This window comes from Argentina anserina, chromosome 5 (assembly GCF_933775445.1).
Source record: "Argentina anserina chromosome 5, drPotAnse1.1, whole genome shotgun sequence".
NCBI lineage: Eukaryota > Viridiplantae > Streptophyta > Magnoliopsida > Rosales > Rosaceae > Argentina > Argentina anserina.
The window spans coordinates 24,048,176-24,062,644 of record NC_065876.1 but is presented as its reverse complement, the minus strand read 5'-3'; the positions used below and the strand labels follow the sequence as shown (position 1 = coordinate 24,062,644).

Sequence of the window (14,469 nt, the reverse complement as noted above, 5' to 3'; positions counted from 1 at the left end):
GATTTTTATATAATATATGTGTGGATTTTGGACAATGAAGAGCCATGATTTTGTGAGAAAGAGAGAAAAATAATGTAGTTAAATCTCAACTAAAAAAAATGAGATCTAATTGTGATATAACAATGTGTTGCTCCTTCCTTGCTCCTCCATAAAATTAGACCGAAAATGTATGGCACCACCAAAAGTGGTGGTGCTCAGAAAATTGCCGGAATTTCACATTTTTATTTTCTTGTCAAGATATTCGAGTTAGGAATTGGATTTCCCTATATTTCTTCTCTCTTCTTCTTTATTCCACTTCAAAATACCTAAAAACAAATAAAGGTAATTAAAAATATAAAAGTATTATAAAATAGCTAAGTAAAATGAATAATTAACACAATAACAGTCACATAAATATGTGATTATCAAAATGCAAAAAAATTGACTAAGCAATAAACAAAAAAAAAATTTAATTTAGTCTAAATCTAACCCTAGGGGGCGCTCTAAACAACCCTAGCCTCCAAGGTAACAATTTGTAGACGAGAGCCTCCCACTGTTCCGTCACTGTCGTCGGCTTCTCCACCACCAAATTTACTACCGCAATACCCCCATCATCATCTCCTTCGCCTGAATAAAGAAACCAAAAGGCCGGGGAGAGCTGTTTGCACACCGGTCTCAAAGTAACTAGGTCCAACGGTGTTGGACTTTTCGACAATTTTTTCTAGTCCAAAATATATTTGTTTTTAATGGAGTGACGTTCTTATCTCAATATATAATGATATATATATATATGTGGATTAATATTTCAATACATGTCTCAGTGTAAATTTGTAATAGTTATTCTGAAAAGAGTATTTTTTACCAACAGTCCCTCAACTATGGTGTACCTACCAATGTGATACCTCAACTCTTAATCGTACCAATGTGATACCCAGACTCTAGTATTGCTATCATTGAAGTACTTCCGTCAGTTTTTTTTCAACTTCTCCGTCATCTTGGTGACGTGGTAAGTACGTGAGGCCCACAAAGAGGGTTAAAAGACAAAATTAACCCCATCTGAGAGAAACAATATTTTTTCGGCCCTTTACCTTGAGAAAGACACCCAACAATTCCAATTTTGGCGCCAATTTTCCCTCCCTACTCCTTAATTTGTGTCTCTTATCTAAACTAAAGAACTACCGCCAACCAGTCGACCACAATCTGATAAAACCTAGATCAATCTCATTTTCTATTTTTACCCTAGCACTTGTTAAACTAACAGAATAAATATAGAATTTTATATGGAACATCTCATTTCCACAATCTCATAAGAATATAGAAACACATAATTTAACGAAATTCAACTACATGTTTAAGTACCATTAGTTCTTACAAGCAAAAATCATGGCAGATCAACATAAAAGGTGGCAACTAATGGTACTTAACACATGTATTTGAATTTCGTTAAGTTATGTGTTTCTATATTCTTATGAGATTGTGGAAATGAGATGTTCCATATAAATTTCTATATTTATTCTGTTAGTTTAACAAGTGCTAGGGTAAAAATAGAAAATAAGATTGATCTAGGTTTTATCAGATTGTGGTCGACTGGTTGGCGGTAGTTCTTTAGTTTAGATAAGAGACACAAATTAAGGAGTATGGAGGGAAAATTGGCGCCAAAATTGGAATTGTTGGGTGTCTTTCTCAAGGTAAAGGGCCGGAAAAATATTATTTCTCTTAGATGAGGTTAATTTTGTCTTTTAACCCTCTTTGTGGGCCTCACGTACTTGCCACATCACCAAGATGACGGAGAAGTTGAAAAAAAACTGACGGAAGTACTTCAATGATAGCAATACTAGAGTCTGGGTATCACATTGGTACGATTAAGAGTTGAGGTATCACATTGGTAAGTACACCATAATTAAGGGACTGTTGGTGATAAATACTTCTGAAAATGAAAACGATATTAATCATATGATATATGATGTATGTCATTGGAGGGAGTAGTGGTGGTCGGGAGAGAAACTGCATGGCACGTCTGTCTTTATTTAGAGACTAGAGAGCTCCGCAAGCAAGCTCTCCCTTCTCGACTCTCTCTCTCTCTCTGGCAACAAAATATTGCATCGCTGGAGAGAAAGAGATAGAGTCAAAGAGAAGGATCTTGGTGTTGTTGGGGGGTCAACTGCCTCAGCCACCTTTCCGTTCCTGTCATCTCCCAAAAACCGTCGGCCTCTCGCATTTTCCGGGGACAAGTACGCCCGAAAATCTCTATCTCTCACTGCCCACCCCCAAATCACAACCCACACTTTCATTACCCTCTATTCTGTTTTCTTTCCCTTTTTTTTTTGATTTTTTGGAAATTTCCATTCATGTCCTCCTTCCTTTCTCCTGAGATAGTCTCTCTTGAAATCAAAGAAAATATTGTATGTTGGCGTGTAATTATTTGCGATATTGTCAATAATTAGGGGAAAAAAAGATTAGGGTGAATTTCTGCAACCCAGAACCGCCAGCCAGAACTCCTGCATTCCAAGACAAGAACTTCATTTCTCCCCCTGTTTTCTCCTGGTGCAGGAATCTCTGGTCTGGGTTTTGAGTCTCCTAGTTTTCTCTCATATCTCTATCCTATCCTATTCAAGTCTTGCTTGCACAACAAGTATTGAGGTTACGCCCAAATCCATAAAGTTGTATTCTTGTCTTCCTTGTTTTCCTTGCACATTGTGGAGAATTCTGTATTGTTAGGGACTTTTGGGACATGTGGGCAGAGCTACATTGATCATCATGAGGCTTTAAACATGTGACTCAGGTTGTTTCTTGTGGGGGTTCTAAGAGACCCAGATTGAGAATTTGAGGAGGGGTGATGGATTGAAAGGGAAACTCTTGGGTTTCCCAGGAATGCAGATTACATTATTTGTTTAGTGCTCTCATATAGTTGCAGATAAAGGTGTGAATTGGGAATCTATAGGGGATTTCTGGGGTGACAATATGGGCTGCATTTGCTCAAAAGGAACCTCAGAACCAGATCATATACAGGATTCTAAGAAAGTGGAAGATAATTTGAAGGATTCGGTTCAATTGGTTGCTCCAACTCCTTCATTAAGAGAGGACTTTGTAGTAGATGCTCGTGGTGATGCATCAATGCGTTTGTTATCGAGAAATGCTTCCAGGGCACACGGCAGAATTAGCAATGTGTCTAAAGATCTTGAAGATAAATCAAAGGTCGAGAAACCTGGGATTGCTAATCATCAGAGATGGGCAACAGTGGAAATGGCAGCCAATGAAAAAAAAGCGGCAATGTCTAGGTTAGTGAGCTTGCCGCTCGGTGCAGAAGCCGAATACGCAGCTGCAGGATGGCCTTCGTGGCTAACTTCAGTTGCCGGAGATGCCATCCAAGGGTGGGTTCCTCGCCGGGCAGACACCTTTGAGAAGTTGGACAAAGTAAGTTCTAACTGCTAATTAATTGCTTCCTTCATTGCATTTCAAATATTGCTAGATATACATGCACGATACAAAATTGTTCTGGTTTGTGCTTCATGGACTTGTTGTGTGATTGTTAGATGCCTGAAACTCTTATGTTTATGTTGTGTGTATATGGATGACTCGTAAATGGATTTCACTAGCATTTGCATGTTCATGTGTGTATTTGTATATGCTTATTGTATGTGGAAATAAAAGCAATATGAGAGTATGATGTACACAATCAACAATTGGTTAAAACAGTATCTTAAATTATATGAATCATAAGATTGTTTTCCCATCTGCCTAAAAGTAATTATCATGCTTGGATTTCTTCAAAAAAAAAAAAAAGGATATAAGAACGGACTAGTTCATGAAGACAACACTATTAGATGATAAGGATATAAGAATCCAAGCATTGTTTTGGTTGGTAAACATATCGGTGTTTGATGTATTCTAGAGTTGTTGAACGAGTGTCTATCTTATGGTAATTTAGCCAAATCATACAGAAAATCTCTAATTCATTATGTCTTCGCAGATTGGACAAGGAACTTATAGCAGTGTATACAAGGCTCGTGATCTTGAAACTGGTAAAATAGTTGCATTGAAGAAAGTACGGTTTGTAAATATGGATCCAGAAAGTGTGCGCTTCATGGCTAGAGAAATTTATATTTTACGCAAACTTGACCATCCAAATGTAATGAAGCTCGAGGGTTTAGTTGCTTCAAAAACGTCATGCAGCTTATATCTTGTGTTCGAGTATATGGATCATGACCTTGCAGGTCTTGCAGCAACACGTGGCATCAAGTTTACTGAACCACAGGTACACATTACTTTGCTGTCAAGGATATATCTATCATTTTTACTATGAATCTGTTTTGAATCAGGTCCTATTGTTTTACTTGTACCATCTATGAATTATACAGCGATTGTTTTAGAACATTAGTGTAGAGCTCTTTCGTATCTTGTTTAATTTGCCTCCTTTCTGTACTCCTTCTAGAACAGAGGGAATGTGTATTCTAGCTATACTGATTTGTGAACTGTCTTACAACTTATGACCTGTTCTCTACTCTTCTTTGCTTCTATGGAAATCATTGTTTTTTTATCCCTTTTTCTCTATCATTCCAGTTGGACCTTGAATGGTTGCAAGAATAAAAATAATAATAACAATGCTTGTGTGCTGCTGCAGATAAAATGTTTAGCACAACAATTGCTTAGCGGCCTTGAACATTGCCACAGTCAAGGTGTCCTGCACCGTGACATAAAGGGTTCTAATCTTTTGATTAATAATGATGGAGTTCTCAAGATTGGTGATTTTGGTTTAGCTACGTATTATGAGCCTGATCAGAAGCAGCCATTAACTAGTCGCGTTGTAACTCTGTGGTACAGGGCACCTGAGCTTCTGCTTGGTGCCACACAGTATGGCCCGGCAATAGATCTGTGGAGCACAGGCTGTATCCTTGCGGAATTGTTTGCTGGAAAGCCTATCATGCCTGGTAGAACAGAGGTAAACGAGTTATTCCAATTATATTGATAATCTGTATAAGTTATCTTTATGTCCCTTGGTTTCATCAGTTAATAATTTGCTGTAATCAAGTGCCTCCTGCGAGAAGTAATTACTTATATGAGCAATAAATTTATGCTGTATGTCAGCAAAACAGATTAAGCTATCAATACGTCTCTCAGCCTTTAATTTTCATATATAGGCATCCAAGCAGCCAAAGTATCTATAACTTTGTTGCACCAACTGATCACTTATATTAGGTTTTTAAAGCTTCATTGACATGAGCTAAAAATTGTACCTTAACTTTTTAGGTGACAGTAATAACACCATTATTTTCAGGTGGAACAGATGCATAAGATTTTCAAGCTCTGCGGTTCACCATCTGAGGACTTCTGGAAGAAAACAAAATTACCACATGCAACCAGTTTCAAGCCTCAACAACCTTACATGCGCCGCCTTGCTGACACCTTCAAAGACTTCCCTGCTACAGCATTTGCTCTTGTCGATAAACTCCTCGCCATAGAAGCAGAAAATCGAGGATCTGCAGGTTCAGCCCTTCGAAGTCAAGTAAGTTTGTGGTCTCATTTCAGCCAAACAGTCTTGAGTCTAGTAGAACTTTTTCAGACTTGCTACTTATTATATCGTGTCATTTAATATCCATATATCTTCAGAAACATGCTTTGATATAAAAATGGGGGGGGGGGGGGGGGTATGGTTATAGACTCTCACTCTCAATGAGTGATTTTGAATAAACGTTACGAAGACAATAAAAAAAGGATTCAATAAGTGCTGTGTTGAGTTATTGCTGACAATAATAGAAGAATTTGGCTTATGAATATGGTCCTTGGGTAAATATTACATATTTATCTCTAATTTGTTGTTTATATTTCAGTTCTTCACCACGCCACCCGTAGCTTGTCATCCATCAGCTTTACCACAATATCCTCCAAGCAAGGAGTTCGATGCGAAGCTTCGGGATGAAGAAAAAAGGTATTTCTTGTTCTGGTAATTGATTCTTGATGAGGAAGGAACCTTCCTTAACATATTTGAAATGGTATGTATTTTACTGTAAATATTTATAAAATTAACCTATTGTTTGTATTTCAGGAAAAGAGAGGATCCTGTTAAAGGGCGTGGTCCTGAATCTGTTAGAAGGGTATCAAGAGTTGCCAAGGTAGCGCCAACACCAGATTATAATGCCCAAGGAATTATCCAGGTACATGAGTGGCTTGACACATCTAATTAACCATTGCCTCATTCTTGTACTACTTGTCACATACTTGTTTCTAACATAAAAACAGCAGGGTAAAAACCCGAAATCCATGGGTTACAAGTACATGCCTCACCAGCAAGATAGTGTCTCTGGCTTTGCAATGGAAGCACACAGAGGAGCTAGACAGAAAGGTTATTCCCATTGTAGTTCAGTGGTACATCCTAGTAGCGCAGTAGGATCATCATTGAATAAGACGACAGCTTCTACAAAAAATAAGCCAGAACTAAGAGCGCAGATATCTCACAAGCCTCAAACGGCAACAGACTTGTTTAAGAATGACAGATTGTTTGTCAAAGAATCAGGAATGGTGAGGAACTCAACTTCACCATAACTTTGTTTTTCAAGAAAAACATGAGAACTTTTTATATCAGAAACTGAACTATTCGTATATCTCAGGGCTACGTAACAAAGAGCAGAATCCATTGCTCTGGACCGTTGGTACCTCCAGGGGGCAACATTGAAGACATGCTCAAAGAGCATGAGAGACACATTCAACAGGCAGTACGTAAAGCTCGTGCACGCTGACAAGACTAGTACCAATAAAGTGCTTGGATGCATGATATCGGTGATTCTGTTCCACACCAATCCTGCTACAGAAAAACCGGTTTGCAGCCAACCGAAGACCTTCGCTAGTTCAGTACTAAAGCCAAGGGGTAATGCTAGCATGGTGTCTTATGAAGGGTGGTTCATACCAAACGAAGAACAAAATGTAAGGTGATTTGGACTAAAAGGAAACAAAACCAAGGTGTTATATGGTCGAACTAAAAAGCAATGGATGGGGTAGATGATAAATCCTTTTGTACTGTAAAGTGTGAAAACTGAGAAGGATAAATGTGTGGAGCTATATATTGGTTACACAACAAGTATAGATTTGGGGCTTTCCATTTGTATAGAAGATGCAGGACGGATGTTCTTTATGTACATTGTAAAATATTCATTTTATCTTGCTACATGATTCATTTTTGTACCGAATACACTAGATGAATCGTGCAATAATTGTTTGTGTATTAGGCTACTTGACTGGTAACGGAGAGAACATGATTAACTGCAATGCTGCATAAAAGCCTAAAATCATTGTCAATGATACGTTCCTATTTTCCTCCGTTTGTTTTAGGAGTCCTTCAAATCACAAGGCACTTGGCTGTGTAGAGCATTCCCTACTATCCACAAAAATGCTGGCTAGACATACAGAAAGCTTGAATCAAACAGTGACGCATTATCGAACATGCCTCATTTGTGCACAAGGAATAAGATTGCATGTACACCCACCTTTGAGCTATGTTTTTGTTTCCTTCCCAGCAACTTCCATCGAGAAGCAATTCTGTAGGATAGACCCCAGTATGCTGAGAAAAACTTGGTATCATATACAAGTATTTCTCTGTCAATTCCATTTTCTCCCTCATAGTTATTCATACTGTCAATATCCATGTACCAGTTTTGTTAGATGCAAGGCTGATTAGCGCAAGGTGCAATGACATCTAGCAGGACTGGCGTCCATTTTCTGGAAAAACAGAATAACTCCTCAGGCAAATCCGATTCGTTCACTCAAAGGAAAAGGCCTAATAAATTGCAGATAGTGGACCAACGATCTTTTTCATTGCTTTTATAATTTTTTAGAGAAAATTAGAGATAAACTTAATATTGGAGTGCCCCTTTAAAATTAAACCCATTCCCAAATGTTTTTCAATCTACACCCAAATTTTTTTTATACAACAATCTTTTTCATTGCTTTTAAAATTTTTTAGAGAAAATTAGAGATAAACTTAATATTGGAGTCCTCCTTTAAAATTAAACCCATTCCCAAATGTTTTTTCAATCTACACCCAATTTTTTTATACAAGTCTATTTTGCCCTTTTGATTATTTTAATTTGCTTAATCTTAGCATCTATTTATAAATTTTCATTTTACATGTCTAATTCAAACTCTTCAATAATTTTTCATTACATTAAATTGCTGATATAAAAGTTTCTTTGAGAAAAACTTCTTTATATAGCTAATATCAATGTTTCAAATCACAAACACTAGTCCAACTTTTATAGATCCTATGAGAGAATTCCAAGCTAGCTTGTTGTGTATTTGTATCATTTGTTCGTTTCAATTTTTTGAATATACCAATAAAGTACGTATGTCGGTATCCATGCAATATGTATGTATATATACTTTCTCAAATCTTTTCTTTTCGTATCATTGTACATGAACTTTGTATGACAATAAACATTTGTTCTAGGTTCAACTTTTCATTTTTTTTTTCACTTTTTACTGATACCTAATAGATATAAGTATGCATATCAGTATAAATTGCAAATTCAACCTATGAAAAAGATCTTTGGAATGATAGATACCTAACAAAAAGGTTGATATAAAAATTCCTAGAAAATATGTAAACATCCATATAGATACAAACCTAATCATTAGGTTGTAATTAAAAATAAAAAAAACCTACTAGATAGGGAAAAAACTTATATATATACTTCAAACGTAGGTTGCATTGTTGTTCATATGAAATCTACCTATGAAATAGAATATTTACATTATTCAAAAAAATGGAAAGTTTGTGTCACCATTAAGTGATTTCGATATTGAATTGATTTAAATTTGAAAAGCTTATGTAATCTAGTTATGTAATTAATGAATGTTCCATTATTTCTAAATTTATTATTAGTAAAAAAATTAATTATTAAGGGACTATGAAAATCTATAATTAAGGTAGTAAATGAGAGCATAATTTGTTTATTAACTAATCAGCTTTTAATAGTGACATTTTGTAATTAAAATTTAAGAGAGTGTCAATAATTCAGTATATAATGAAGAAAAAACTATGTGAATTTCTTTTAAAAGAGATTTCAAAATTGGGTGTATAGTGAAATACCCCAAATTTTTAATGGCCTTCTTCGCCAATCACCATCATCCAATGGTCTTGCAATCTAATGCAGATGGGGGATGATACAGATGGAAGATGAACACACAACTACCAATCTTAGTATAGTTTCTATCACCAATAGCCTCGGCACGAGCAGGATCCTTTCTTGAAATGATGGAAGCGACTTGGATCTCTCAATATGATTTCATGCTCAATAATCATGGAGATGTACTTCATTGCAGTGTGGCAATCACCACAAACACGCAAGTTCTTGGTAATTCTGATAGGCGCGCCTGGTGGGGTTGTTGTATTGCGTAGGCCAGAGCTAACTTCTCACTGTGTTAAGAAAGAAGATCTCCTTTCTCCTCGTCATCAACATCATGAAGTGCAAAGCTTGTTTCAGGAACGTAACCCATGCCTTTGATGCGTTTTATCAAATCTGCAAGGAGCTCATATATTTTCTCAGACTATGAGTCCTATCACCCACAAAAAAAAGTTGTTGTGCCTTTCTTTCCTTGCACCCAACTGCATCCTGGCCTCTTTGGATGCCTGCATGTTTCAACAACAATCTAATCCTGGAAACATCCTTCCAACGCTTGGCATTGGCATATATGTTTGAGAGCAATGTATATGAACCGAATTCTCTGAGTCCAACTCTGTCAACCGATCTGCAGCATATTCCCCAAGTTCTACATTTCCATGGAGCCTGCAAGCAATGAGTAAGGCCACCCATACAATTGGGGTCGGTTCCATAGGCATGCTCTTGATCAGGTTCATAGCATCATCTAATCGACCCGCACGCCCCAACAGGCCAACCATGCAAGCATAGTGCTTTGGCCAAGGAAAAATGATTTCACACACTTGGTCAATGTGATTAGAGAACTTGTCAGGTGTATGATGAATTAACTAAAACGTGATGCGCATCATTTGTGATTAGCTACACTAGTAGTATCATGTTAGTTATTCAAGTGTTTGTGTTTATTCTAGGTCATTACAAAATGTTTATTGGGCTAATCTATCATATTGTTCTTCTATAATGTTTTAGTAATTAATTTGTTATTTTATATAATATATTTTTAGATATAAATATATATTATTTTATTATGACGCTTCCAAAACGTAACAGTTTCAAAAAAAATTCAAAAAATTCGTTTCTACGCTTCCACGTACACGTACCTAATTTCATACAGTTTAGTTCTGCACTTGCCTTTGATTGCGTTTGAAGTTTATATTGTTCTGCAATTTTCATTATTCGTTGTTCATATTTCGTTCATAATCATGTAGTTTCAACTTAATAGGTGTGATCAACACATTAGATTAACGTGTCAGTTACTTTTAATTCAAGACTACGACGATTAATATCATCACACGCACAAAAAAAATGGCCTCACATGTTTCTTGTAATAAAGATGGTAAAGTATGGTGTCAAGTTGAAACATGATCATCTTCTGAATGAATCATTTATAAAGACATTTTAATAAGTTTAGGAATGGCAGTGTGATATCTACTTTGGAGAAATAAATGAGAAATATTTTGAGTGACGATAGCTTTAGAAAAAGAGAAGAGTCATCCATGTCTTGAGCCAATAAGTGACCTTGTTAGTTGTTAATCGACCACTTATCATGTTTAGCACAAAGGTCGAGGTAAGTGATAAGTCGGGAACGAAGGTGCGACATCTTTACTTGACACGACCCCACTTGTGTGGTCATCTGCTCTCTTCACTCTTGAGAGTTCAGTCCCCATTACTTGCCTCGACATAAACCCTAGCCACCACTCTCCTCCGCTTGATTTGTTGCTGTCCTCCACGCGAAGGGCCATGTCAGACGAGCCGACAAGGGTCTGCAGTAGCTTCTCGTCGGATATCATATCCGACATTCTCTCGCGGTTGCCAGTCAAGGACTTATGTCGCTTCAGGTGTGTTTCCAAGTCTTGGCTTTCGCTAATCTTAGACCCCCAATTTGTGAAGATGCATTCCAAAAAAACCATTGAAAATGAGGATCTGATGTACCAGAGAAGAAAACTCTTATTTACTGATGACAAATACGATTCACTTTACTCTTTCAACCTTGATCAGTTTCTGGATCATTACAAGGATCATCCCTTTCTGAACGGTACTGTTAACTGTAGTGGTGATGATGATGCTATAGGTGATGATTATGATGGTGATCTAGTTGTTACTAGAATCAAACTGCCTGGTTGTTTCGGGGATGCTGAATATTGGCGGGTTGTGTCTTACTGTTGTGGCCTAGTGTTGCTGTTAGATCAGTTGACAGAGGAGTTTGTTGTGGCTAACCCAGCAACTAGGAAATATAAGAAATTGCCATCTGTGTCTGCACAGTTTGGTGGTAAAACCCTCATGTGTGACGATGGGTTCTGTTATGATCAATCTGCTGATGATTTCAAAGTGGTTAATTGGACGTCCTCGGATGATGGAATGGATGTATTTGTCTTTGCATTGAAAACTGGTTCTTGGACTAGAATGATGCGATTACCCTTCAGAACTGGTGGTTTTAAAAGCACTGGGATCCTGCTTAATGGATCACTTCATTGGGTGATGAAAAGACTGGATGATAACACACGGGTGATTGTGTCTCTCAATGTAGCGGAAGCAGTGGTTCGGGAAATTCCACTGCCGCCTGATTTTGATGTAGGACAAAGGGATTTACTGAAATTAGTACTGTTCTTCAATGACAGCCTTGGTTTCACTACTTTATATGGTACTGGAACGGTAGATGAGATCAATCTAACAATACATAGTGAATTTTGGGTTATGAAGGAATACGGGGTGGCAGAGTCTTTGACTAAAATAGAATTCTCCTCGGACTTGGAATGTTTTATCTTGCCTTTCGGTTACTGGAAAGAAAATCATGCTCTCTTCTGCTCCCAGGAAGGTGAGCAGTTGGTAATGTACAATTCTAATGATTTGAGCGGTCATGGTCTATCAATTCCTGGATATCCAACCATTACTGGGGCTGGTTTCTACGTTGAAAGCCTTGTATCACTGGATGATAATCGTGATTTTAATTAGCATTTCCAGCTTGAGAGGAATCTTAGCTGAAAACTGGAGGAGGTAAAGATGCTGAACTTAACTCTGTTTCTTGTTTGCTTACAAGTGTTTTTTTTTGGTTGTTTCGAAATTTCTTTCAGTCACCGTTTATGCTTGTTTCCCCAATTCTATTTTCTGTTAGCATCTGCTTTTCTACTGTTACATTTTTGCTGGTTGCAGATAGCAGAACCTCTTTCATTGATGCAAAAAGTTATAAATCTTATTTTCTAGCATGTTAATGAGGATCCTTCAATATTCTAAAGCTAATTTTATGTCTCTTGTTGGAGCATAAACAGTAGAAGAATATGTTTTGACAATCTCAAGCTAGTTGGTTGTCTATGATTGAAAAATAAGCAGCAGCGTTTGTCAAACTTCAGGTTTTCTGATAACTCCATAGGCTTATGAAATTGAGATGTAGAAAAAGCACCAGGATAATCATGAGAAATATTTCTGAATTCTACTTTTATCAGTGGCACTATGTGTATCAGTAGATATATTACATGAGTGGTCTGTGTTTTGTAAAAAGGATTTTGGTCCGGTAGAAATGCAGAGTCTATTGTTCTATGACATATATAGAGGATAGGCATGTTTTCTTCTCATGTGGTGACTCTAAATTTACAACAAAACAGGTTGTGTTTCAAATAGGTTTGCCAGTTATTTGATAATTATAATTTCACAAATATTAGCAAACGTTTATTGGTGTTTTTTTTTTACCAAGTGAGCTATTCTGATAGTCTGCAATAGATATTTGACATTCAAAGGGCATTGAGCATCTGAGGTGAATTTTTGTAGGTCCAGAACTTTGTAATTTAGTATAGTCTGTAGTGGTGGTAAGTGTTGATTTTCCAATATAGCAATCGGAACCAAGAAATTTATCCATGAATAAGTTTTCAGACTTCTTTGCTCTAGTTTCCTAGCATACTTAGGCATGCAGCACATTTAGAATCTTTTTGATTGTCAATACAAAGTGATGAATAAAATGGACGTGATCCCTTAAAATGCATATTTTCCTCATCAGTTTTACATATATAAGTAAATTTTTCTCATCAGTTTTACATGAGAGATGCTCGGAACATGTTTGTTCATTATGAGCAAGCACTCGTTGCTGCTTTTATAATGGGAATGAGATTGTGTTTGATGAACTTTGACATTTTTTCTATATTTCTTTGTGGTTCAGGTGCACTTTCGCATATCAGATGCTGAGTTTTGTGACACCTGATCAGAGTTTATGTTTGGTGTAGCTTTGAGGAATGCTAGTTTCTGTAGAAGAATGATGAACATGAAATTGACATTTGAATGCTCTGGTCTTTGAAACATGACATTTTTATCTCATGTGACTCGTGTCTTTGGGGGTTGTCTTGTGTACTATATTGCACTATTTATGTGTGCTCTACTGCACAGAATGGGATAGCTATTTTCGATCTGATTCCCTTTGAAGTATGTAATTGTAGTTGGCCAAAAAAAAAACCTTATATTCTAAGACCAAGTAATGCAGGACTTTTAATTTCTGGTTATTTTATAAATTGCTATTTACAAAGTTTTCAACAAGATTGTAGATTAACCCAACGGGAATGATGAGCTTGACAGGTCTCGCGAATGATGATTGTTCAATTTTCTTTGATTTATTAGTCGATCATTGTATCGGGGGCCAAATAATTTAGTAAAACAATATTAAGGCTAGACAGTCTAAATGATGGTCTCATTAGTGATTTAGTAGTAAAATTACCCCCTTTTCCATCATCAATCATCACGAGTAAGTCAGTTTTATTTTTCCGATACAAACAAAAGAATAACAAAACTAGGGGTGTGATATGCCCTGAATCTTTTACCCTTCCATCAAGTTTTATCCTTATCTTATACTCATATCAAGAGTTGTATTAAGTGTACCGACTGCTGCCATTGACGTCGAAGTTGCAAGCTTCTCTGGTGCATTTGAGGCTCATGGCTCACACTCCTCGACCAATCTTTCCTCTCTAAGCTTGATTCTTCTAGCCTTGGACCCTGTTTTTGGCTACATCGCGATTTTCATTCTTAGGGTACTATTCCGAGTTGGAGTAACACTTTCCGGCCACTTCCCGGCTGATTTGGGCTTCGCTATAGGACGACGTCCGGATACATGTTTTGACGAGAATCTGTACATGGGGCATTTCTAGTTATACATTTGCAAGAAAAGCTTGAGGAGGTCGAGAGTACCTGAAGTGAGGCAAAATCATCCTTACAGCTTCCGCTAAATTTAGCTGTGAGATTTTAGTACTGCCATGAGAACCTTAAGTTATTTAGTATCGTGAATTGAGATTATTGGTTGTGGTTGTGGAGTTTGGGGATTTATAGGGAGCATGGTGGCTCCAGGAGTAGAGGTTGGACTTGAGATTAT

The 14,469-nt window shown here is 37.0% G+C and overlaps 2 protein-coding genes across 2 annotated transcripts; both read left to right on the top strand.

Annotated features, from left to right (window-relative positions):
* The first annotated feature begins 2,940 nt into the window (after positions 1–2,940).
* Positions 2,941–6,713, top strand: LOC126796037 (probable serine/threonine-protein kinase At1g54610). The gene is made up of 8 exons (XM_050522800.1): positions 2,941–3,393; positions 3,950–4,234; positions 4,601–4,918; positions 5,255–5,482; positions 5,808–5,905; positions 6,023–6,131; positions 6,217–6,495; positions 6,585–6,713. The coding sequence occupies exons 1-8, from the start codon at positions 2,941–2,943 to the stop codon at positions 6,711–6,713; spliced, it is 1,899 nt and encodes a 632-aa protein (XP_050378757.1).
* Positions 6,714–10,711: 3,998 nt separating this feature from the next.
* On the top strand, positions 10,712–13,604 carry LOC126796047 (F-box/kelch-repeat protein At3g06240-like). Its single transcript, XM_050522814.1, has 2 exons — positions 10,712–12,119; positions 13,273–13,604. Exon 1 carries the CDS (start codon positions 10,866–10,868, stop codon positions 12,075–12,077), a length of 1,212 nt encoding a protein of 403 aa, XP_050378771.1. The 5' UTR covers positions 10,712–10,865; the 3' UTR covers positions 12,078–12,119; positions 13,273–13,604.
* Positions 13,605–14,469: the final 865 nt, after the last annotated feature.